Below are 26,530 nucleotides of genomic sequence, written 5' to 3' on the forward strand. Positions count from 1 at the left end.
AACTCTAGATACAGGAACTCCCTCTCGATTCAGTGGCAGTGGCTCTGGTTCTAGCTTCACCTTAACCATCAGTGGAGTTCATAGTGAAGATGCAGCAGTTTACTACTGTCAGAGCCTCCATGAAGTAAACGGAGCACCTGTGTTGACACAGTGATTTACAGTCGTACAAAAACCTCCCTCAGTCAGACGCAGAGACATGAGCTGTTACAGCAGGAAGAGAGTGGGACACAGACCATTGAACACAGAGACTGACAGTAACCTCACCAAGCACAACAGACACAATCACATACTTTCAGACCTAAGATGAAGCTCTTCAAAAGTTTATTTTACTCACTACATCACTTTATTCCTACAAATCAATGACCAGTTTGTAATATTTAAATATCATTTCACCTCAAGCTTTGCTTATTCTCTTATTTTCCACATGAGTCTCAGTAGAATATTCCTAAATTTGTACAAAATAGATTTTCTCAAGTGCAGTTTTTGCAGTAAATAAATTCATGAGGTATTTTGTAGTATACACAAGAATCCTACATAGAGCAAGGTGCATTCCATAGGCTGTACACATCTTTATATATGTCGTTTGTTGACTCTATCTTTGTATTACCAGTTTTTAAAGACATATAGACTGCATATATATTTGAATTGATTGTCTATAGATTCTACATATTTTACATGGACTGTCATCCTCTTTAAATAGACTGTTTCAAAATAAACTATGAATATATTATTATTGTATGTAAATATTCTAAAATAAATAAATTATTGAGACAGTCAATAGTCTGTATTTAAATCTAAATATACCTTATAAATCATCATATAGTAATCAGACTGTCTATACCTTATGGACAGTCTATCTAACTAAGGTCTCTTTAGGCCTCATGATGCATTTTGCAGCTCTTTTTAGTCACATGGTTTTATCTTTATTAGCAGATAGAGTTTGCTCAGTTTTAATGGAATTGAAACATTACAGTTTATTTTTTTAACAAAGTATTCGAATGAGCCTAATTCTCGAAAAACTTCACTGTCACGTTTATTCTGATTGAGACTCAGACTATTTTCTCAGACGTTGAGAATACCTGATTAAAACAGAGGCCTGGGGTCACTGAGGTCAGATGACGCGTACTTACTTACTTCTTTCCCTAATATCAGAGCTGCATGAAATGACTGATGTACATGGTGATGAAAAGGTTGAACAAGGACTGAAACCTGACAGACATCTCCGTGTTAGCCCCCACCCAGACTGATATGAACCTGGGTGTGACACTCGACAGGCAACTCTCCCTTACGGCCAACATTACTGCAACAACACGTTCCTGTAGATTCATGCTGCACAACATCAGGAGAACACGTCCCCTTCTCACTCAGAAGGTGGCGCAGGTTCTGGTCCAGGCTCTGGTCATCTCACATCTAGACTATTGTAACTCCCTCCTGGCAGGTCTACCTGCTAGTGCCATCCAGCTCATACAGTCTCCATCCAGGACATGGTCAAACGTTACACCCCAGCCCGTTCACTCCGCTCTGCATCTGCCAATCGGCTTGTTGCTCCCTCACTGCTAAACACTCAACAACATCACGACTGTTTGCTGTCCTGGCTCCTAAATGGTGGAATGAGCTCCCCATCGACATCAGGACAGAAAGTCTACACATCCTCCACCGCAAACTAAAACCACACCTCTTCAGTCTATACCTTGAAAAAAAGTTTAAAATAACACATTAGTGGAACTTAAATGGCCCTTAGTTATAGCACTTTGTAGTTTGGTTTTCTTGAAGAAATTCTACTTTCTTGATTCTTGTAGTTCTGGGTTTGTACCCTCATGGTTAAATGCACTTATTGTAAGTCACTTTGGATAAAAGCATCAGCTAAATGAAATGTAATATAAAACAAAATACGCCTCACACCATGATGGAGTTATCGATGATGGTGAACTGCCAGCAGAGGGCAGTGTGCATCTACTTAGAGACATGAAGGGATATTCCTATTGGAGAGAGTTACTCCCAGAGCAGCTTCCTGGCTTCAGTGTTCAGTCACAGTTGGATTTAGTTGAGGAAACAAAATCACTTGGTTAGATTTTGATACATTTCTTGGTTTGGGAGGAAATAGTCCATTAACAACAATCACATTCAAAGGTTTTCTGGTAAAAAGCCTCGAAGACAAACTTCTCCCATGTGTGCAGACCAGAACTTTTCAAAGTCAGACACAGAAGTGAAAGTTCCTTCATGTGATGTCCACATGTTCTCACTCAGCGTCACCTCTCCCTCTCAGTTTCATAAAGACAGGTGCACTCAAATGTATTTTGCATGAATTTTATGCATCGCTGCTCCTCAGAGTTAAAGTCACACAGAGTCTGAACGTAAGATGAGCCTGAGGTGGTGGTGGGGGGGGGAGGCGTTGATCATAAACTTTATTACTTCATTATCATTAACATGGATGCACAGGTCTGCACTTTTATAATTTTGATGATAAAATATTTGTTAACATTTTGGTTACTTCTGAACATTAAGAGACAACAAGTTATAAAACTTTGTCATGAATTTAAATTTCGAAGTTTATGTCAAAGAAGTTTGACATAATTTGAAGGCTGTTAAATAAACAGGATGCTTCAAAAGAGTTTTTAAAATAGTTTTTTGTACATCTACTCAATCTGTAATTCAAGGGGAATGAAATACACATATTTGCATCAATGAAAGTGACACAATTTGAATCCAGATGCTGACGACCCTCAATTCTGCTTCTTCATATTTAGTGTAAATCCAAACAGCAGCGCTCCTGAGTTTGTGTCCCACGTCACCTTCAGTCCGCTCAGAGCAGAGGAATCATTTCCATAGAGAGGAGGCTTTGCATCGTCAGCTGATCCTCCACTGAACTGAGAAGCTTTATAGTCCTGTGACTCCAACTCTGCAGGACTCAGACCCGTCAGTCCACCACAACCACCATGACTCTCATCACCCTCCTCATCTGGACGCTGGCCTGCTGCAGCTTCACAGGTTCAGTCACTCAGCAACATTTCAGACGTGATGCGCTGCCTGTTCTCTCTCTTCACCTCCGCTGATTAATGTATGATTTGTGTTTGTGTGCAGGATGCAGCGGCCAGGTGACTGTGACTCAGCCTCCAGTCGTGACATTTACTCCAGGATCCACTGTCACACTGACCTGTAAAACCAACCCCAGTGTTTATAGGAATAGTGATGGTGTTGATTATTTGTCCTGGTACCAGCAGAAACCTGGACAGGCTCCCAAGCTTCTTATATACAGAGCATCAAGTCTTCATTCAGGAATTCCCTCTCGATTCAGTGGCAGTGGCTCTGGTTCTAGCTTCACCTTAACCATCAGTGGAGTTCAGAGTGAAGATGCAGCAGTTTACTACTGTCAGAGCTACCATTATTTAAGCGGAGCACCTGTGTTCACACAGTGATTTACAGTCGTACAAAAACCTCCCTCAGTCAGATGCAGAGACATGAGCTGTTACAGCAGGAAGAGAGTGGGACACAGACCAGTGAACACAGAGACTGACAGTGACCTCACCAAGCACAACAGACACAATCACACACTTTCAGGGTTAAGATGAAGTTCTTCAAAAGATTGTTTTACTAACTACATCACTTTATTCCTACAAGTCAATGATCAGTTTGTAATATTTAAATATAATTTCATCTCAAGCTTTGCTTATTCACTTATTTTCCACAGGAGTCTCAGTAGAATATTTCTATGTTAAAAAAAGTGCAGTATTTGCAATAAATAACTTCATGATGTATTTGTAGTATACTCAAGAATCCTATATAGAGCAAGGTGCATTCCACAGGCTGTATACATCTTTATATATATTTTATTTGTTGACTTTATCTTTGAACTCACGGTTTTTAAAAACATATAGACTGCACAAATATTAGTTTGGATTGTTAATAGAATCTGCATATTTTACATAGACTGTCATCCTCTTTAAATATACTTTTTCAAAATAAATTATTAATATATAATTATAATATATACAGTACTCTGCAAAAGTTTTAGGCAGGTGAGAGAAAAAAGCTGTAAACTAAGAATGCTTTCAAAAATGGAAGTGTGAACAGTTTCATTCATCAATTAACGAAATGCAAAGTGAGCGAACAAAAGAAAAATCTAAATCAAATTAATATTTAGTGTTAGTACCCTTTGCCTTTAAACCAGCATCAAGTCTTACAGGTACACTTGCACAAAGTCAGGGATTTTGTAGGATTATAGTCAGGTGTATGATCAACCAATTATACCAAACAGCGGCTAATGATCATCAATTTCATATGTAGGTTGAAACAGTCATTAACTGAAACAGAAACAGCTGTGTAGGAGGCTTCAAACTGGGTGAGGAACAGCCAAACTCTGCTACCAATGTGAGGATGTGAAAGACAGTTTGATGCCACAGGTCATACACCATGGCAGGACTGAGCACAGCAACAAGACACAAGGAAGTTATACTGCATCAGCAAGGTCTCTCCCAGACAAATAATTCAAAGCAGACTGGGGTTTCCAGATGTGCTGTTCAAGCTCTTTTGAAGAAGCACAAATAAACGGGCAACGTCGAGGATCAAAGATGCAGTGGTCGGCCAAGGAAACTTACAGCAGCAGAGGAAAAATACATCAAGCTTATTTCCCTTCGAAATCGGAAGATGTCCAGCAGTGCCATCAGCTCAGAACTGACAGAGACCAATGGGACCCATGTACACCCATCTACTGTCCAGAGAAGTCTGATCTGAAGTGGTCTTCATGGAAGAGTTGCAGCCAAAAAGCCAAACCTCCAACATGAAAACAAGGCCAAGCGACTCAACTATGCACGAAAACATAGGAACTGGGGTGCAGACAAATGGCAGTAGGTGCTCTGGACTGATGAGTCAAAAGTTGAAATATTCGGTTGTAGAAGAAGGCAGTTTGTTTGCCGAAGGGCTGGAGAGCCGTACAATAATGAGTGTCTGCAGGCAACAGTGAAGCATGGTGGAGGTTCCTTGCAAGTTTAGGGCTGCATTTCTACAAATGGAGTTGGAAATTTGGTCAGGATTTATGGTATCCTCAATGCTGAGAAATACAGGAAGATACTTATCCATCATGCAATACCATCAGGGAGGCGTATGATTGGCACCAAATTCATTCTGCAGCAGGACAACGACCCCAAACATACAGCCAACGTCATTAAGAACTTTCTTCAGCGTAAAGAGCAACAATAAGTATGGCCCCCCTAAGAGCCCTGATCTCACCATCATCGAGTCTGTCTGGGTTTACATGAAGAGACAGAAGGATTTGAGGAAGCCTACATCCACAGAACATCTGTGGTTAGTTCTCCAAGATGTGTGGAACAACCTACCAGCCGAGTTCCTTCAAAAACTGTGTGCAAGTCTACCGAGACGAATTGATGCTGTTTTGAAGGCAAAGGGGGGTCACACCAAATATTGATTTGATTTAGATTTCTCTTCTGTTCATTCACTGCATTGTGTAAATTGATTAAAATAAACTTTTAACACTTCCATTTTTTAAAGCATTTTTAGTTTACAGCATTTTTTCTCACCTGCCTAAAACTTTTGAACAGTACTGTATATTATATAATAAATAAATTATTTAGATAATCAAAAGTCTGTATTTAAATATATATAGACCTTATATATCATTATATAGTAATCAGACTGTATATACCTTCATATAGACAGTCTAACTAAGGTCTCTTTAGGCCTCATGATGCATTTGCAACTATTTTTATTCACATGGTTTTATCTTTATTAGCAGATAGAGTTTGATCAGTTTTAATGAAATCGACAGGTTAAATTATTTTTTTTCACAAAGTATTCGAAGGAGCCTGAAACTCGTGAACTTCACTGTCACATTTAGTCTGATTGATACTCAGAGTATTTTCTCAGAGGGTGAGAATACTTATATAAAACAGAGGCTTGGGGTCACTGAGGTCAGATGAAGCGTACTTACTTACTTCTTTCCCTAATATCAGAGCTGCATGAAATGACTGATGTACAGGGTGATGAAAAGGTTGAACAAGGACTGAAACTTGACAGACAACTCAGTGTTAGCCCCCACCCAGACTGATATGAACCTGGGTGTGACACTCGACAGTCAACTCTCCCTTACGGCCAACATTACTGCAACAACACGTTCCTGTAGATTCATGCTGCACAACATCAGGAGAACACGTCCCCTTCTCACTCAGAAGGCGGCGCAGGTTCTGGTCCAGGCTCTGGTCATCTCACCTCTAGACTATTGCAACTCCCTCCTGGCAGGTCTACCTGCTAGTGCCATCCAACCTCTGCAGCTCATCCAGAATGCAGCAGCTCCACTGGTCTTTAACCTAAATTCACTCACACTACTCCGCTCCTCCGCTCCCTTCACTGGTTACCAGTGGCTGCCCGCGTCCGTTTCAAAACATTAGTACTTGTGTACCTTGCTGTTAACGGATCAGGTCCAGTCTCCATCCAGGACATGGTCAAACGTTACACCCCAGCCCGTACACTCCGCTCTGCATCTGCCAATCGGTTTGTTGCTCCCTCACTGCTAAACACTCAACAACATCATGACTGTTTGCTGTCCTGGCTCCTAAATGGTGGAATGAGCTCCCCATTGACATCAGGACAGAAAGTCTACACATCCTCCACCGCAAACTAAAAACACAAATCTACTGACATACCTTGAATAACATTTTAAACCAACACATTAGTAGCACTTAAATAGCACTTAATTATAGCACTTTGTAGTTTGGCCTTCTTGAAGAAATTCTACTTTCTTGATCCTTGTAGTTCTGGGTTTGTACCCTCATGGTTGAATGCAATTATTGTAAGTAATCAGCTAAATGAAATAAAAAATTTAACAAAATCAGCCTCACACCATGACGGAGTTATTGGTGATGGTGAACTGCCAGCAGAGGGCAGTGTGCATCTACTTAGAGTTATGAAGGGATATTCCTGAGGGAGAGAGTTTCTCCCAGAGCAGCTTCCTGGCTTCAGTGTTCAGTCACAGTTGGATTTAGTTGAGGAAACAAAATCACGTGGTTAGATGTTGATACATTTCTTGGTTTGGGATGAAATAGTCCATTAACAACAATCACATTCAAAGGTTTTCTGGTAAAAAGCCTCAAAGACAAACTTCTCCCATGTGTGCAGACCAGAACTTTTCAAAGTCAGACACAGAAGTGAAAGTTCCTTCATGTGATGTCCACATGTTCTCACTCAGCGTCACCTCTTCCTCTCAGTTTCATAAAGACAGGTGCACTCAAATGTATTTTGCATGAATTTGATGCATCGCTGCTCCTCAGAGTTAAAGTCACACAGAGTCTGAACCGTTTTCACGCACTCACACAGGAAACTGCATCAGGATGATGTTGACAGTAACTCTGAGTGTCATGCTGGCTTTTCTGAGTCAGGGTGAGAGATTTTGAACGTTGTAGAAATGTGTTTTCTTTATTTTCCTCAACAGGCTGTTTCCTCTGATGCTCTTTCATAAATTTTTTATTTCAGAGTCTGCTGCCAACAAATTGCTGACTCAGACTGACTCAGTCAAGTCTGTTAGTCTTGGAGGGGCTGAACATGAACTTTATTACTTCACTATCATATACGTGGATGCACAGGTCTGCACATGTTTAATTTTGACTATATAATATTTGTTTGAAGATTGTAGTGATGTGGTTCATGTGTTTCTTTTTAGGGGGGTGTTTGGGTCAATGTAGGCTCCCCAGGTCCCTTTTGCCTGAGGCCACTAAAGTCCCTTGAAACGCCCCTGGAGTCCCACAAATGAGTTTTCATGGTGATTCTCTGGTGGAGCAGTGAACGCTGCGTTGACCGGCCGAGTTGCACGTGTTGTAAACGGAGCTGTATCGTAAAAAACCTGCCTCAACTAGTTGCTCTACAGAATGAGTTCTAACAGAAAACTACAACAAACACAGGAAATATATAGGATGTATTATAAAACACATTGAGCTCATACAACCAGCAAATCCTACAAGTTTAAAACCAGAATAATCAGACAATTGTGGTTATTTATCAATTTCATTTGATGACTAAATGTTGCCAGATATTTACGCATCAACTTTAATTGTCATTTTGATTCTGTTACACTTCATCAAATTGTGATATGATGATTATTATAAGCACACTTTCAAAAGTTCATTACCATTAAGCACTCACACATCAGAACTTGGATGGAACAGAATATCTAATTATCTCTGACGCTAAATGTGTAATTCCCCTTTAATTTCTGAGGTTTCATCATAAACTTTTACTTCTGTCACTTATTGACAGTAATATGAATTATGAGGAAAGTCCTACAAACTACTAACGTGATACTTTTGTGATTTTCATCATTTTGTTCAATGTTCAACTCAGAAGTCAGAAACATGGTTTTCATGCAGATCCACACAAGAGAAATTACTGTCTAAGTAGAAGTAAAACACAGATTTATATTAATATCTTTTACCGCAGAAAAAATAAAACAGAAGCAGATGTTGGTGATGATATACTTTATTTTAGTAGAAATGTGAAAAACAAATGACATGAGAATATGAAATATTTATTCTTATTTTAAACGTAGCACAATACAGCATTGGACTGTCATAATGAGTGGAAGAAAAGACATGAAGACATGCAGAGCTGCAGTAGAACACATGTAAATCAAACAGACCCACAGTAGAGCACAATGACTCCATCCGGTCGTCTCTCTACTCTGAGCAGAGGTCAGGGTCCAGGGTTTGAGTGACAGGGCTCTGTCCATCCAGACTGGCCTCACAGCTCACTGAGCCCGCCTTCCTCCACTGGTCTGCAGGGAGGCTCATGGTGCTGCTCCAGCTGTAGTGGCCGGCCCCCCCCAGGACCCCCTGGCTGTGAGACACCCCTGAGGACCTGCTGCTGCCCCCCACCTTCCAGCCCAGGCTCCAGGCTGAGGGGAAGCCCCCGCTGGCCATACACACCAGAGTGGCAGTGCCTTGCTTCAGCTCTTCACTGGAGGGGGGGAGGAGGGTCAGGGTGGGCCGCACCACACCCACTGGAGGAGAGAGAGGGGAGAAAAGACAAAGGGATGAGGATGAAGGAAAATGACTTACAGGTGATTTCTTGTCTGTTATAAAATGAAACAGAAGAACTTCTACTGTTGAACATCATTCACTCAGTGTCAGACCATCAGCCGCAGGGTTCAAGTGTCAATGTGGCTGAGAAGGTTCACTGATAATGATTATTGATGATTATTGAGGACGTCTTCACGTCTGTTTCTCAACGTGTGACAGTGAAGAACTCGTCCCTGAGATGATTTTCTTGTGTTTAAACTCACAGAGCTGAAACACTGGTGTGAAAACAGTTCAAACCTTTGTCGTCTGTTTCTTTCACTTCCTTTTCACCACATGAAGCGTGAACACAAAGCTGAGCTGCATCTACTGATAAAATCCTGTTTGTGTTCAACATCAGATTTTTGTGCCAAAATATGTTTGATCAATTCAAACTAAACATTTTTAAATTGTATCTGATTTAGTTCGAAGCTTCAGAAAATTCTATTTTAAAACGTTGTAAACATGTGAACAAAAATCATCATTGTACAGGAAAATAGATGAAACATTTCTATTAGTATGTTTCTATAAATGTATTAATCAACATAAATGAATTACAACCAATACATATTGATCTACATTTCTTTCTCTCAGAATATGAGATCACATCAGATTGATAAAAATTCAACAAGATTATCAGCCAGTCAATCTCTGAACTTGATCAAATTCTTGTTCATTATTTGATTAAAGTTATAAATGCACAAAGTAAAAATCTCTGGTACTTACAGTTAATGTTGAGTTTGGTTCCTCCACCGAAAGTCCACCACAGTGATACAGACTCATTAGGTGCTCGTACAAAAACCTCCTGCACCGTGAACAACAGTCTGTCCACTGAAGAGTCACTTGTTTCTGGTTAAACTACACAATTTACACTAAATATTTATATTGAGCTAATGTGGCTTGAAATTTCATCGAGATTCAATAATTAAAAATAAAATATTTGTTAACATTTTTGTTACTTCTTAGCATTTAGACACAAAAGTTCATTTAACTTTGTCATGAATTAATATTAAAAAAATATTTTGACATCATTTGAAAGCTGTAAAACAAACAGGATGCTTCTAAAGAATTAAAACAAAATGTTTTGAAAATTATATTGCACGTCTACTCACTCTGTAATTCAATGGGAATGAAATACACATATTTGCATCAATGAAAGTGACACAATTTAAATCCATATGCTGACGACCCTCAATTGTGCTTCTTCATATTTAGTGTAAATCCAAACAGCAACGCTCCTGAGTTTGTGTCCCACGTCACCTTCAGTCCGCTCAGAGCAGAGGAATCATTTCCATAGAGAGGAGGCTTTGCATCGTCAGCTGATCCTCCACTGAACTGAGAAGCTTTATAGTCCTGTGACTCCAACTCTGCAGGACTCAGACCCGTCAGTCCACCACAACCACCATGACTCTCATCACCCTCCTCATCTGGACGCTGGCCTGCTGCAGCTTCACAGGTTCAGTCACTCAGCAACATTTCAGACATGATGCGCTGCCTGTTCTCTCTCTTCACCTCCGCTGATTAATGTATGATTTGTGTTTGTGTGCAGGATGCAGCGGCCAGATGACTGTGACTCAGCCTCCAGTCGTGACATTTACTCCAGGATCCACTGTCACACTGACCTGTAACACCAACCCCAGTGTTTGGAGGAGTAGTAGTGGTGATGTATTGTCCTGGTACCAGCAGAAACCTGGACAGGCTCCCAAGCTTCTTATATACTATACATCAACTCTATATTCAGGAACTCCCTCTCGATTCAGTGGCAGTGGCTCTGGTTCTAGCTACACCTTAACCATCAGAGGTGTTCAGGCTGAAGATGTTGGAGATTATTACTGTGCTGGTACTCTTGGCGATGGAAAGTTCACACAGTGATTTAGAGCCGTACAAAAACCTCCCTCAGTTTGACTGAAGTGAAACTGGTCTGCTGCAGCTGCACAGAGAATAACTGGTCCAGTGAACACAACACAAGTCTTCAAGCAGAAGAATGGACACACAACTGAAACAAACCCCACACACACTTCTCATTTTGTATTCTCCTCATTCACTTCCTGCTCTGAAGCTACTGACTGAACCTGGCACCGTACATCAGTCCAAACAAAAAGCTCCAGGTTATTGTCATAGATTTTGAAATAAATTCTTTAATGCTTCATGTGTAGTATCCTCTACTGACGTGCCGAGAAGAGACACAGCTGAAACCATCTCCTGCACTGTCTGACACTGCAATGATCAAGACTGGAGGTTTTTCGTAATGTGTAAAATGTTGAAAGCAAAACAAGACACACTAATTTATTGTGACACACAGTTTTATTAATTGATGATTATGATAATTTGATGAATAAGTAGTTTTGTTCAAAATTAGAATGAAACTAATAAAAGTCAGTTTAATTACAAAAATATCGAAGATAAAGCAGAATATGCAGATGATCAATACTGAAAAGCAACATGGACACTAAAACCCAGCAGAAAGCTGCAGAGAGGAGATGTGCAGCTCATCAAAGAATCAGCATCATGTCAGACAGGAAGTGCTGTCGTCTCTCTACTCCGAGCAGAGGTCAAGATTTAATAATTTAAAAATAATTATTTGTGAACATTTTTGTTACTTCAGAACATTGAGAGATGAAAGTTGATTTAACTTTGTCATGAATTAATATTTCGAAAAAAATAGTTTGACATCATTTGAAAGCTGTAAAACAAACAGGATGCTTCAAAAGAATTTAAACAAAATGTTTTGAAAATTCTACTGTACATCTATTCAGTCTGAAACTCAACAGTAATGAAATACACATATTTGCATCAATGAAAGTGACACAATTTGAATCCACATGCTGACGACCCTCAATTGTGCTTCTTCATATTTAGTGTAAATCCAAACAGCAACGCTCCTGAGTTTGTGTCCCACGTCACTTTCAGTCCGCTCAGAGCAGAGGAATCATTTCCATAGAGAGGAGGCTTTGCATCGTCAGCTGATCCTCCACTGAACTGAGAAGCTTTATAGTCCTGTGACTCCAACTCTGCAGGACTCAGACCCGTCAGTCGACCACAACCACCATGACTCTCATCACCCTCCTCATCTGGACGCTGGCCTGCTGCAGCTTCACAGGTTCAGTCACTCAGCAACATTTCAGACGTGATGCGCTGCCTGTTCTCTCTCTTCACCTCCGCTGATTAATGTATGATTTGTGTTTGTGTGCAGGATGCAGCGGCCAGGTGACTGTGACTCAGCCTCCAGTCGTGACATTTACTCCAGGATCCACTGTCACACTGACCTGTAACACCAACCCCAGTGTTTATAACGATGATCTTGAGGTAGATTTATTGTCCTGGTACCAGCAGAAACCTGGACAGGCTCCCAAGCTTCTTATATACATAGCATCAACTCTAGAAACAGGAGTTCCCTCTTGATTTAGTGGCAGTGGCTCTGGTTCTAGCTTCACCTTAACCATCAGTGGAGTTCAGAGTGAAGATGCAGCAGTTTACTACTGTCAGAGCGTCCATGAAGTCAGCGGAGCAGATGTGTTGACACAGTGATTTACACTCGTACAAAAACCTCCCTCAGTCAGACGCAGAGACATGAGCTGTTACAGCAGGAAGAGAGTGGGACACAGACCAGTGAACACAGAGACTGACAGTAACCTCACCAAGCACAACAGACACAATCACACACTTTCAGACCTAAGATGAAGCTCTTCAAAAGTTTGTTTTACTCACTACATCACTTTATTCCTACAAATCAATGTCAATCAATAACAGTTTGTAATATTTAAATATCATTTCACCTCAAGCTTTGCTTATTCTCTTATTTTCCACTTGCGTCTCAGTAGAATATTTCTAAGTTTGTACAAAATAGATTTTCTCAAGTGCAGTATTTGCAGTAAATAAATTCATGATGTATTTTGTAGTATACACAAGAATCCTACATAGAGCAAGGTGCATTCCATAGGCTGTAGACATCTTTATATATAGTGTTAGTGGACTCTGTCTTTGTATTACCAGTTTTTAAAGACATATAGACTGCATATATACAGTCCCTGACAAAAGTCTTGTCACTTATTTATTTTGTAGAAACAACAGTTTATAACCTGACTTTTAATTAATCCATCTGTTTTAGAAATGGCTCATATGAAAGCTAAAACCTTCCCAAATTATGTTTAATATACTAAAAAAGATTTGCTTCACTGAAAAAAGATTGATCATTCAATGAACACAGAAAGGTCAGATTTTGGGGAGACAAAAGTTTTGTCGCCTACAGAGTGTAATGTGAAAATTGAACAAATAATTTACTTCAAATACAAAAATATGTTGCATAACATCAGTGAATTAAGTAGTGGTGCTGTGAGATCCATATTTAATATCTTGTGTGACTTCCATGAGCTTGAAGGACTGCATCCATGCGGTCATCATGTCATCAGGAATAGCAAAGAAAGCAGTCTTACATGCCTCCCAGACTTCCATCAATCCTGAAGCACTGTGCTGATCAGCTGTCTCCGGTGTTTACTGACATTTTTAACACCTCACTGGAGACATGTCACGTACCAGCCTGCTTCAAGACCTCCACCATCATCCCTGTCCCCAAAAAAAACAAGATCGCTGGACTCAACGATTACAGACCCGTCGCGCTGACCTCTGTGGTGATGAAGGCATTTGAGCGCCTCGTGCTTTGTCACCTCAAAGCCATCAGTGACCCTCTCCTGGACCCCCTGCAGTTTGCCTACAGAGCCAACAGGTCTGTAGACGATGCAGTAAACATGGTCCTTCACTTCATCCTCCAGCACCTGGACTCCTCAGGGACCTACGCCAGGATCCTGTTTGTGGACTTCAGCTCTGCCTTCAACACCATCATTCTGGATCTGCTACAGGAGAAGCTCTCCCAGCTGAGTGTGCCTGACTCCACCTGCAGGTGGATCACAGACTTCCTGTCTGACAGGAGGCAACACGTGAGGCTGGGGAAGCATGTCTCTGAACTCAGATCCATCAGCACCGGTTCCTCTCAAGGCTGTGTTCTTTCCCCTCTTCTCTTCTCCCTGTATACCAACAGCTGCACCTCCAGTCACCAGTCCGTCAAACTCCTGAAGTTTGTGGACGACACCACCCTCATTGGGCTCATCTCTGGTGGGGATGAGTCCGCCTACAGGGGGGAGATTGACCATCTGGTGACCTGGTGTGATCAGAACAACCTGGAGCTCAACGCTCGGAAAACAGTGGAGATGGTTGTGGACTTCAGAAGGAACCCAGCCCCACCCACCCCCATCACCCTGAGAGACCCCCCCGCAATCGTCATTGCGGAGTCCTTCTGCTTCTTGGGCACCATCATCTCCCAGGACCTCAAGTGGGAGCTGAACATCAGCTCCCTCACCAAAAGAGGTCAGCAGAGGATGTACTTCCTGCGGCAGCTGAAGAAATTCAACCTGCCAAAGACAATGATGGTGCACTTCTACACCTGCATCATCAAGTCCATCCTCTCCTCTTCCATCTCCATCTGGTACGCTGCTGCCACTGCCAACGACAAAAGGAGGCTGCAGCGGATCATCCGTTCTGCTGAGAAGGTGATTGGCTGCAATCTGCCATCTCTTCAGGACCTGTTTGCCTCTAGGACCCTGAGGCGGGCAGGTAAGATTGTGGCCGATCCTTCCCACCCGGGTCACAAACTATTTGAGGTTCTTCCCTCGGGCAGGAGGCTGCGATCCATCAGGACCAAAACCTCCCGCCACAAGACCAGCTTCTTCCCGGCTGCAGTTGGCCTCATAAACAAGGCCCGGGACCCCCACCTGACTCAGACTTTTATTCCGCCCCCTCACCTTTAGGATGTGTTAAATGAACACATTACATCATATTATACTATACTGCATCACATTGCATATTGCAATCGGACACTGTTTACTGTTTTGCATTTTGCATATCACTTTTTACATTTTTTATCTTTTATATATTTTTATTCAGTAATGTTTATGTCGAAATAAATGTTACTTTGTATAGATATTGGAAAAAAATGAGTAAATAAGAAGTAAACAGTGAGTAAATATATACTGGTTTTCTATTTTTTATTGCTTATCTATGTATGTTGTATTTATTGCGTTTTTATGTTTCTATGTTAATTGTAAGCACCTATTACCATAGCAAATTCCTTGTAGGTGTAAACCTACTTGGCAATAAAATACTTCTGATTCTGATTCTGATTCTGATCAAGATTCTTAAGTTTCGTCTCCATGCTTCCTCTTTCATTCTACCCCAGACATGCTCAATGATGTTCATGTCTGGTGACTGGGCTGGCCATTCCTGGTGCACCTTGATCTTCTTCGCCTTGAGGAACTTTGATGTAGAGATGGAAGTATTCGATGGAGCACCATCCTGCTGCAAAATTTGACCCCTTTATGGTTGGGAATGTAAGAGGAAGCTAATACTTCTTGATATTTTAGGCTATTGATATGGCCTTCCACCCTGCATATCTCTCGCACATCCCCATACTGGATGTAACCCCAGACCATGATTTTTCTGCCACCAAACCTAACTGTTTTCTGGTTGAATCTCGGATCCATGCGGGCTCCAGTAGGTCTCCTGCAATATTTGCGGCGGCTGTGATGTGATTCAACCGAAGATTCATCTGAGAAATCCACCTTCTGCCACTTTTCCAGCGTCTGTCCTTTTAGCAGGCTGTGGGCCTTGACAAATGCCACACGTTTTTTTAATTGCCTTCTGTTTAGTGCTGGTTTCTGTGAACTGATTCGACCACGGAGGCCATTTCGAGACAGAATTCTACAAACTGTCCTGGTTGACACAGGGACTTGAGGTGACCAGGCCTGGTGGAGCTCTGCTGCAGTGGAAAAGGGGCTGGCCTTGGATTTTCGAGCCAACAAACGGTCCTCCCGAGCAGTTGTCTTGCGGGGTCTGCCGGACCTGGGCTTGTCAAAAACATCTCCAGTCTCTTCAAATCTTTTTCTTATTCTTTGTACTTGACGCTGAGACACATTGAAGGTGTCAGCCACCTCAGCAGTGGATCTGGTCTTCAGCCTCTTGATAATCAACGCTTTGGTCTCAGGGTGAATCTTGGGCATGTTGTCAGAGGTCAAGTTGCAGTTGATGTGAAGGTCTGGTGTGCTGGGGTTCTTTTTATACACACCCACTAATTGATTGATCAATTATTGATCACGGGTGAGACTGTAATCTACAATTGGGTGCATCATATAACAAGGCGACAAGACTTTTGTCTTTGCAAAAGCTGACAGTGGGCTTTACCAAGCTGTGAACGTTAGAATGCTTTTCAGCAGTTTCGTTTGGCACCAGAACATTATTTGAAAAGCTGTTGGGATTGAAATTAGGCATTTCTTGTAAAAAAAAATTATTACAAATATATTTGAGGGGCACTTAAGGTCAACTTGTACCCAGGCGACAAGACTTTTGTCAGGGACTGTACTTGTATTGATTGTCTATAGATTCTACATATTTTGCATAGACTGTCATCCTCTTTAAATAGACTGTTTCAAAATAAACTATGAATATACTATTATTATATATATATATTCTAAAATAAATAAATTATTAAGACAGTCAATAGTCTGTATTTAAATCTAAATATACCTTATAAATCCTCATATAGTAATCAGTCTGTCTATACCTTCATATAGACAGTCTATCTAACTAAGGTCTCTTTAGGCCTCATGATGCATTTTGCAGCTCTTTTTATTCAAATGGTTTTATCTTTATTAGCAGATGCAGTTTGCTCAGTTTGAATGGAATTGAAACATTACACTAAATTTTTTTAACAAAGTATTTGAATGAGCCTGATTCTCGAAAAACTTCACTCTCACATTTAGTCTGATTGATACTCAGAGTTTTTTCTCAGAAGGTGAGAATACTTAAGTAAACAGAGGCCTGGGGTCACTGAGGTCAGATGACTCGTACTTATTTACTTCTTTCCCTGATATCAGAGCTGCATGAAATGACTGATGTACATGGTGATGAAAAGGTTGAACAAGGACAGAAAACAAAATCAGCCTCACACCATGATGGAGTTATTGATGATGGTCAACAGCCAGCAGAGGGCAGTGTGCATGTACTTAGAGACATGAAGGATATTCCTGACGGCTTCAATGTTCAGTCACAGTTGGAATTAGTTGAGGAACAAAATCACGTGGTCAGATTTTGATACATTTCTTAGTTTGGGATGAAATAGTCCATTAACAACAATCACATTCAAAGGTTTTCTGGTAAAAAGCCTTGAAGACAAACTTCTCCCATGTGTGCAGACCAGAACTTTTCAAAGTCAGACACAGAAGTGAAAGTTCCTTCATGTGATGTCCACATGTTCTCACTCAGCGTCACCTCTTCCTCTCAGTTTCATAAAGACAGGTGCACTCAGATGTATTTTGCATGAATTTTATGCATCGCTGCTCCTCAGAGTTAAAGTCACACAGAGTCTGAACATAAGATGAGCCTGAGGTGGTGGTGGTGGTGGGGGGGCGTTGAACATAAACTTTATTACCTCATTATCATTTACGTAAATGCACAGGTCTGCACTTTTATAATTTTGATGATAAAGTATCTGTGAACATTTTTGTTACTTCTGAACATTGAGAGACAACAAGTTAATTTAACTTTGTCATGAATTAATATTTCGAAAAGAAGATTGACATAATTTGAAAGCTGTAAAACAAACAGGATGCTTCAAAAGAATTAAAAAAAATACTTTATAAGTAATTCTATTGTATGTCTATTTACTCGGTTAATCAAGGGGAATAAAATATACATATTTGCATCAATGAAAGTGACACAATTTGAATCCAGATGCTGACGACCCTCGATTCTGCTTCTTCATATTTAGTGTAAATCCAAACAGCAACGCTCCTGAGTTTGTGTCCCACGTCACCTTCAGTCCGCTCAGAGCAGAGGAATCATTTCCATAGAGAGGAGGCTTTGCATCGTCAGCTGATCCTCCACTGAACTGAGAAGCTTTATAGTCCTGTGACTCCAACTCTGCAGGACTCAGACCCGTCAGTCCACCACAACCACCATGACTCTCATCACCCTCCTCATCTGGACGCTGGCCTGCTGCAGCTTCACAGGTTCAGTCACTCAGCAACATTTCAGACGTGATGCGCTGCCTGTTCTCTCTCTTCACCTCCGCTGATTAATGTATGATTTGTGTTTGTGTGCAGGATGCAGCGGCCAGATGACTGTGACTCAGCCTCCAGTTGTGACATTTACTCCAGGATCCACTGTCACACTGAACTGTAACAGCAACCCCAGAGCTTATACTGACAGGCATGGTGATCGTATGTCCTGGTACCAGCAGAAACCTGGACAGGCTCCCAAGCTTCTTATATACTTAACATCAACTCTTAATCCAGGAACTCCCTCTCGATTCAGTGGCAGTGGCTCTGGTTCTAGCTACACCTTAACCATCAGAGGTGTTCAGGCCGAAGATGTTGGAGATTATTACTGTGCTGGTACTCTTGGCTATGGAAAGTTCACACAGTGATTTAGAGCCGTACAAAAACCTCCCTCAGTCTGACTGAAGCTGCAGCTGCACAGAGAATAACTGGTCCAGTGAACACAACACAAGTCTTCAAGCAAAGGAATGGAAACACAACTGAAACAAACCCCACACACACTTCTCGTTTTGTATTCTCCTCATTCACTTCCCGCTCTGAAGCTACTGACCGAGCCTGGCACCGTACACCAGTCCAAACAAAAAGCTCCAGGTTATTGTTATAGATTTTGAAATAAATGCTTTAATGCTTCATATGTAGTATCCTCTACTGACGTGCAGAGAAGAGACACAACTGAAACCATCTCCTGCACTGTCTGACACTGCAATGATCAAGACTTGAGGTTTTGTAATGTGTAAAATGTTGAAAGCAAAAAAGCAAAAAACTAATTTATTGTGACACACAGTTTTATTAATTGATGATTATGATAATTTGATGAATAAGTAGTTTTGTTCAAAATTAGAATGAAACTAATAAAAGTCTGTTTAATTACAAAAATATCGAAGATAAAGCAGAATATGCAGATGATCAATACTGAAAAGCAACATGGACACTAAAACCCAGCAGAAAGCTGCAGAGAGGAGATGTGCAGCTCATCAAAGAATCAGCATCATGTCAGACAGGAAGTGATGTCGTCTCTCTACTCCGAGCAGAGGTCAAGATTTAATAATTTAAAAATAATTATTTGTGAACATTTTTGTTACTTCAGAACATTGAGAGATGAAAGTTGATTTAACTTTGTCATGAATTAATATTTCGAAAAAAATAGTTTGACATCATTTGAAAGCTGTAAAACAAACAGGATGCTTCAAAAGAATTTAAACAAAATGTTTTGAAAATTCTACTGTACATCTATTCAGTCTGAAACTCAACGGTAATGAAATACACATATTTGCATCAATGAAAGTGACACAATTTGAATCCAGATGCTGACGACCCTCAATTGTGCTTCTTCATATTTAGTGTAAATCCAAACAGCACCGCTCCTGAGTTTGTGTCCCACGTCACCTTCAGTCCGCTCAGAGCAGAGGAATCATTTCCATAGAGAGGAGGCTTTGCATCGTCAGCTGATCCTCCACTGAACTGAGAAGCTTTATAGTCCTGTGACTCCAACTCTGCAGGACTCAGACCCGTCAGTCGACCACAACGACCATGACTCTCATCACCCTCCTCATCTGGACGCTGGCCTGCTGCAGCTTCACAGGTTCAGTCACTCAGCAACATTTCAGACGTGATGCGCTGCCTGTTCTCTCTCTTCACCTCCGCTGATTAATGTATGATTTGTGTTTGTGTGCAGGATGCAGCGGCCAGGTGACTGTGACTCAGCCTCCAGTCGTGACATTTACTCCAGGATCCACTGTCACGCTGACCTGTAACACCAACCCCAGTGTTTATACTGATAGTTCTGGTGATCGTATGTCCTGGTACCAGCAGAAACCTAGACAGGCTCCCAAGCTTCTTATATACTATGCATCAACTCTTAATACAGGAATTCCCTCTCGATTCAGAGGCAGTGGCTCTGGTTCTAGCTTCACCTTAACCATCAGTGGAGTTCAGAGTGAAGATGCAGCCATCTACTACTGTCAGAGCTATCATTATTTAAACGGAGCGAATCTGTACACACAGTGATTTACAGTCGTACAAAAACCTCCCTCAGTCAGATGCAGAGACATGAGCTGTTACAGCAGGAAGAGAGTGGGACACAGACCAGTGAACACAGAGACTGACAGTAACCTCACCAAGCACAACAGAAACAATCACACACTTTCAGACCTAAGATGAAGCTCTTCAAAAGTTTATTTTACTAACTACATCACTTTATTCCTACAAATCAATGACCAGTTTGTAATATTTAAATATCATTTCACCTCAAGCTTTGCTTATTCTCTTATTTTCCACATGAGTCTCAGTAGAATATTTCTAAGTTTGTACAAAATAGATTTTCTCAAGTGCAGTATTTGCAGTAAATAAATTCATGAGGTATTTTGTAGTATACACAAGAATCCTACATAGAGCAAGGTGCATTCCATAGGCTGTACACATCTTTATATATGTTGTTTGTGGACTCTATCTTTGTATTACCAGTTTTTAAAGACATATAGATTGCATATATATTTGAATTGATTGTCTATAGATTCTACATATTTTACATAGACTGTCATCCTCTTTAAATAGACTGTTTCAAAATAAACTATGAATATATTATTATTGTATTTAAATATTCTAAAATAAATAAATTATTGAGACAGTCAATAGTCTGTATTTAAATCTAAATATACTTTATAAATCATCATATAGTAATCAGACTGTCTATACCTTATAGACGGTCTATCTAACTAAGGTCTCTTTAGGCCTCATGATGCATTTTGCAGCTCTTTTTAGTCACATGGTTTTATCTTTATTAGCAGATAGAGTTTGCTCAGTTTTAATGGAATTGAAACATTACAGTTTATTTTTTTAACAAAGTATTCGAATGAGCCTAATTCTCGAAAAACTTCACTGTCACGTTTATTCTGATTGAGACTCAGACTCTTTTCTCAGACGTTGAGAATACCTGATTAAAACAGAGGCCTGGGGTCACTGAGGTCAGATGACGCTTACTTACTTCTTTCCCTAATATCAGAGCTGCATGAAGTGACTGATGTACATGGTGATGAAAAGGTTGAACAAGGACAGAAACCTGACAGACATCTCCGTGTTAGCCCCCACCCAGACTGCTATGAACCTGGGTGTGACACTCGACAGTCAACTCTCCCTTACGGCCAACATTACTGCAACAACACGTTCCTGTAGATTCATGCTGCACAACATCAGGAGAACACGTCCCCTTCTCACTCAGAAGGCGGAGCAGGTTCTGGTCCAGGCTCTGGTCATCTCACATCTAGACTATTGTAACTCCCTCCTGGCAGGTCTACCTGCTAGTGCCATCCAGCTCATCCAGTCTCCATCCAGGACATGGTCAAACGTTACACCCCAGCCCGTTCACTCTGCTCTGCATCTGCCAATCGGCTTGTTGCTCCCTCACTGCTAAACACTCAACAACATCATGACTGTTTGCTGTCCTGGCTCCTAAATGGTGGAATGAGCTCCCCATCGACATCAGGACAGAAAGTCTACACATCTTCCACCGCAAACTAAAAACACAAATCTACTGACATACCTTGAATACAATTTTAAACCAACACATTAGTAGCACTTAAATAGCACTTAATTATAGCTCTTTGTAGTTAGGCCTTCTTGAAGAAATTCTACTTTCTTGATCCTTGTTGTTCTCGGTTTGTACCCTCATGGTTGAATGCACTTATTGTAAGTAGCTTTGGATAAAAGCGTCAGCTAAATGAAATATAAAGTAAAACAAAATCAGCCTTACACCATGATGGAGTTATCGATGATGGTGATCTGCCAGCAGAGGGCAGTGTGCATCTACTTAGAGACATGAAGGGATATTCCTGAGGGAGAGAGTTACTCCCAGAGCAGCTTCCTGGCTTCAGTGTTCAGTCACAGTTGGATTTAGTTGAGGAAACAAAATCACTTGGTTAGATTTTGATACATTTCTTGGTTTGGGATGAAATAGTCCATTAACAACAATCACATTCAAATGTTTTCTGGTAAAAAGCCTCGAAGACAAACTTCTCCCATGTGTGCAGACTAGAACTTTTCAAAGTCAGACACAGAAGTGAAAGTTCCTTCATGTGATGTCCACATGTTCTCACTCAGCGTCACCTCTTCCTCTCAGTTTCATAAAGACAGGTGCACTCAAATGTATTTTGCATGAATTTTATGCATCACTGCTCCTCAGAGTTAAAGTCACACAGAGTCTGAACGTAAGATGAGCCTGAGGTGGTGGTGTTGGTGGGGGGGGGGGGCGTTGAACATAAACTTGATTATTTCATTATCATTAACGTGGATGCACACGTCTGCACTTTTATAATATTGACGATACAATATTTGTGAACATTTTTGTTACTTCTGAACATTGGAGACAAAAGGTTGTTTGTTTGTCATGAATTAATATTTTGAAAAGAAGTTTAACATCATTTGAAAGCTGTAAAACAAACAGAATGCTTCAAAAGAATTAAAACATAATGTTTTGAAAATTCTATTGTACGTCTACTCACTCTGTAATTCAAGGGGAATGAAATACACATATTTGCATCAATGAAAGTGACACAATTTGAATCCAGATGCTGACGACCCTCAATTCTGCTTCTTCATATTTAGTGTAAATCCAAACAGCAACGCTCCTGAGTTTGTGTCCCACGTCACCTTCAGTCCGCTCAGAGCAGAGGAATCATTTCCATAGAGAGGAGGCTTTGCATCGTCAGCTGATCCTCCACTGAACTGAGAAGCTTTATAGTCCTGTGACTCCAACTCTGCAGGACTCAGACCCGTCAGTCGACCACAACCACCATGACTCTCATCACCCTCCTCATCTGGACGCTGGCCTGCTGCAGCTTCACAGGTTCAGTCACTCAGCAACATTTCAGACGTGATGCGCTGCCTGTTCTCTCTCTTCACCTCCGCTGATTAATGTATGATTTGTGTTTGTGTGCAGGATGCAGCGGCCAGTTGACTGTGACTCAGCCTCCAGTCGTGACATTTACTCCAGGATCCACTGTCACACTGACCTGTAAAACCAACCCAAGTGTTTATACTGATAGTTCTGGTGATCGTATGTCCTGGTACCAGCAGAAACCTGGACAGGCTCCCAAGCTTCTTATATACTTGGCGAACAGGATACAATCAGGAACTCCCTCTCGATTCAGTGGCAGTGGCTCTGGTTCTAGCTACACCTTAACCATCAATGGTGTTCAGGCTGAAGATGTTGGAGATTATTACTGTTTCGGATATCGTAGCAGTGTGTTCACACAGTGATTTAGAGCCGTACAAAAACCTCCCTCGGTTTGACTGAAGTGAAACTGGTCTGCTGCAGCTGCACAGAGAATAACTGGTCCAGTGAACACAACACAAGCTTCAAGCAGAGCAACAATGAAGCTAAACACAACTGAAACAAACTCACAGTTTAAAATGTTCAGAAATCTCCAAACAAAGCCCCATGAAACCAACTTTGTCAAACTTAGATTTTTGTTTGAAGACTAGAACGCCTAAATGTGTGTGAAAGATGAGCCTGAGGGGGGGGGGGGGGGGGGGGGATATAAACTTTATTACTTCACTATCATTTATGTGGATGCTCAGGTCTGCACTATTTAATTTTGACTATAATATTAGTTTGAAGATTGTAGTAATGTGGTTCATGTGTTTCTTTGTAGGGGGGTGTTTGGGTCAATGTAGGCTCAAGGTCCCTTTTGCCCGAGGCCCCTAAAGTCCCTTGAAACACCCCTGGAGTCCCAAAAATGAGATTTCATGGTGAACGCTGCGTTGACCGCTTATAGTGATATAAAGCTGTTTATTGATAAATATAAACAAATATAAACAGTGTACACACACACACACACACACACATACACACACACACACACACACACACACACACACACACAAAAGGAGAGGCGTGGACTAGTGGCAGAACCTTGGACTATGTGCAGAAAAGGTCTCTGGTTCGACTCCACGGAGAAACAACTAAAAGACGAACCTGGATTGATCCGTCCAAAAATCCAAGAGGATTCTCCCTACCCTGTCTAGTGTCCCTGAGCAAGGCACCTTACTCCTGCAACATCTGCTCCCCTTGCGCCGTACATGTCTGCTCACTGCTCTGTGTGTCCTCCTGTGTTCACCAGATGGGTTAAAAGCAGAGGTTAAATTTCCCTCCTTGCATGAGTGTGCCTGTGTTTGGGACTAATAAATGTATCTTAATCTTAATATACTGTATTTAAATCTATATAGACCTTATATATCCTTATATATTAATCAGACTGTCTATACCTTCATATAGACAGTCTTACTAACTTAGGTCTCTTTAGGCCTCATGATGCATTTTGCAGCTCTTTTTATTTACATAGTTTTATCTTTATTAGCAGATGCAGTCTGCTCAGTTTTAATGGAATTGACATGTTAAATAAAAAATTTTGTACAAAGTATTCAAATGAGCCTGATACTCGTAAAAACTTCACTGTCACATTTAGTCTGATTGATACTCAGAGTATTTTCTCAGAGGGTGAGAATACTTAAATAAAACAGAGGCCTGGGGTCACTGAGGTCAGAAGACTCGTACTTATTTCCTTCCCTAATATCAGAGCTGCATGAAGTGACTGATGTACATGGTGATGAAAAGGTGGAACAAAAACAGAAACTTGACAGACATCTCTGTGTTAGCCCCCACCCAGACTGCTATGAACCTGGGTGTGACACTCTACAGTCAACTCTCCCTTACGGCCAACATTACTGCAACAACACGTTCCTGTAGATCAGGGATGCCAGGGTGAAATTGGACAGGGGGCCAGATTTTTGTCAAGCGAGACCTCGGGGGCCGAATTACACTTTCGGACTGACTCAACACATGGATAGGTAGGCTATTTGAAATTATTCATGTTGATTATTCACATCAATAAGAAATTGCATTGGCACCAAAATCACCTCACAATGAGGCCTACAATTACATAGCCCAAAGCAGGAGACAGTTCCACTCTAAAAAGTATCATTTTCCTACATCCATGCAAGTAGCCAACATTTATAAATTAGAAAAGCAACAAAATAGACTAGGTGCCACAAAAACACATTTCCACAAGTGTTAACTGTTATTTACTCATATTTTATTTATTGAAGGCTTGCACATGAAAACACATCAATGCAAAATTAGGTAAATTAAAAGAAGGCCAGGCCAAGTAGGCCTAAACGAGTCACAGAAAGTAAGCGCCAGAATAAAGTAGTCCAACAATAGGCCATGTGATTGAATATCCAGTAGGAATTAGTAAAAAAAAGATGTTCTTGAAAAAATAGCCAAATATGAGCTATCTAAAAATATTAAATTTGCTCAACAACAGATGAGGCACATTAACTTTGCCAGTCATCACCAGTCAACCCCAATCCATATTCCCACACACCCATATGCCTATATGGCACTAGCCTGGCTATCAGTCAACCCCAACCACTTTTATTCCCTCCCACCCATATCACACTGGATTATGATAAATGGGGAGACCAACCTTCTTCAGCTACTTGTTGAAGCCAGACATCTTTTATCTTTCACCAGCTTGTCCATATCGGGGACAGTTTCTGGGCAGTGGCTATTTTCATAACATCCTTCAGATGTCAGTGTGTCGTCTCTTCACTCCTAACATCAACACTCGTCTTCTCCCTCCACTTCCTCATTCACCCCTGAACCACCAACAAACTAGCCAATGAGAGCCTGTCATTCGACACAACCCTGGGCCGCCACCCTGGCATCCCTGCTGTAGATTCATGCTGCACAACATCAGGAGAACACGTCCCCTTCTCACTCAGAAGGTGGCGCAGGTTCTGGTCATCTCACATCTAGACTATTGCAACTCCCTCGTGGCAGGTCTACCTGCTAGTGCCATCCAACCTCTGCAGCTCATCCAGTCTCCATCCAGGACATGGTCAAACGTGACACCCCAGCCCATTCACTCCGCTCTGCATCTGCCAATCGGCTTGTTGCTCCCTCACTGCTAAACACTCAACAACATTGTTGAGGTTGCAGTCTATCTTGGACAATGAGCACCACCAACTTCACAAAACTCTCATAGGTCAGAGGAGCGTTTTCAGTGGCAGACTCCTGTCATTGTCATGCTCATCGGAAAGGCTGAGGAGGTCCTTTGTCCCCAGAGCCATTCGGCTTCATAACGCCACACAGAGGGAGAGTGGGGGGGAGAGATCTTCCCGGCATGAGATGACCATATTCGTGGAACCTATTGCACTTCTGTCCGTCCTGGGAGAGGGATCCCTCACATGTGGCTCTCTCTGAGGTTTCTATGTATTTTTACCTGTTAAAGTTTTTTTTGTAGTTTTTCCTTACTCTTGTTGAGGGTTAAGGACAGAGGGTGCCACGCCCTGTTATAGCCCATGAGAAGAATT

General features: G+C 41.3%; 5 gene segments (V, D, J or C); 4 read left to right on the forward strand and 1 right to left on the reverse strand.

Annotated features, from left to right (window-relative positions):
• Positions 1-2,747: 2,747 nt before the first annotated feature.
• On the forward strand, positions 2,748-3,536 carry LOC128451242 (Ig kappa chain V region K-25-like). The segment is given in 2 exon segments: positions 2,748-2,988; positions 3,082-3,536. Coding segments are annotated over 2 exon segments (387 nt in total).
• Positions 3,537-8,465: 4,929 nt separating this feature from the next.
• On the reverse strand, positions 8,466-11,010 carry LOC128451278 (immunoglobulin lambda constant 1-like). The segment is given in 2 exon segments: positions 8,466-9,001; positions 10,169-11,010. Coding segments are annotated over 2 exon segments (324 nt in total).
• Positions 11,011-17,854: 6,844 nt separating this feature from the next.
• Positions 17,855-18,538, forward strand: LOC128451261 (Ig kappa chain V region K16-167-like). The segment is given in 2 exon segments: positions 17,855-18,112; positions 18,206-18,538. Coding segments are annotated over 2 exon segments (375 nt in total).
• Positions 18,539-19,494: 956 nt separating this feature from the next.
• On the forward strand, positions 19,495-20,182 carry LOC128451248 (immunoglobulin kappa variable 3-15-like). The segment is given in 2 exon segments: positions 19,495-19,742; positions 19,836-20,182. Coding segments are annotated over 2 exon segments (384 nt in total).
• A 2,562-nt stretch (positions 20,183-22,744) lies between these two features.
• On the forward strand, positions 22,745-23,417 carry LOC128451264 (Ig kappa chain V region K16-167-like). The segment is given in 2 exon segments: positions 22,745-23,000; positions 23,094-23,417. Coding segments are annotated over 2 exon segments (372 nt in total).
• Positions 23,418-26,530: the final 3,113 nt, after the last annotated feature.

This window comes from Pleuronectes platessa, chromosome 11, assembly GCF_947347685.1.
Source record: "Pleuronectes platessa chromosome 11, fPlePla1.1, whole genome shotgun sequence".
In the NCBI taxonomy this organism is placed as follows: Eukaryota; Metazoa; Chordata; class Actinopteri; order Pleuronectiformes; family Pleuronectidae; genus Pleuronectes; species Pleuronectes platessa.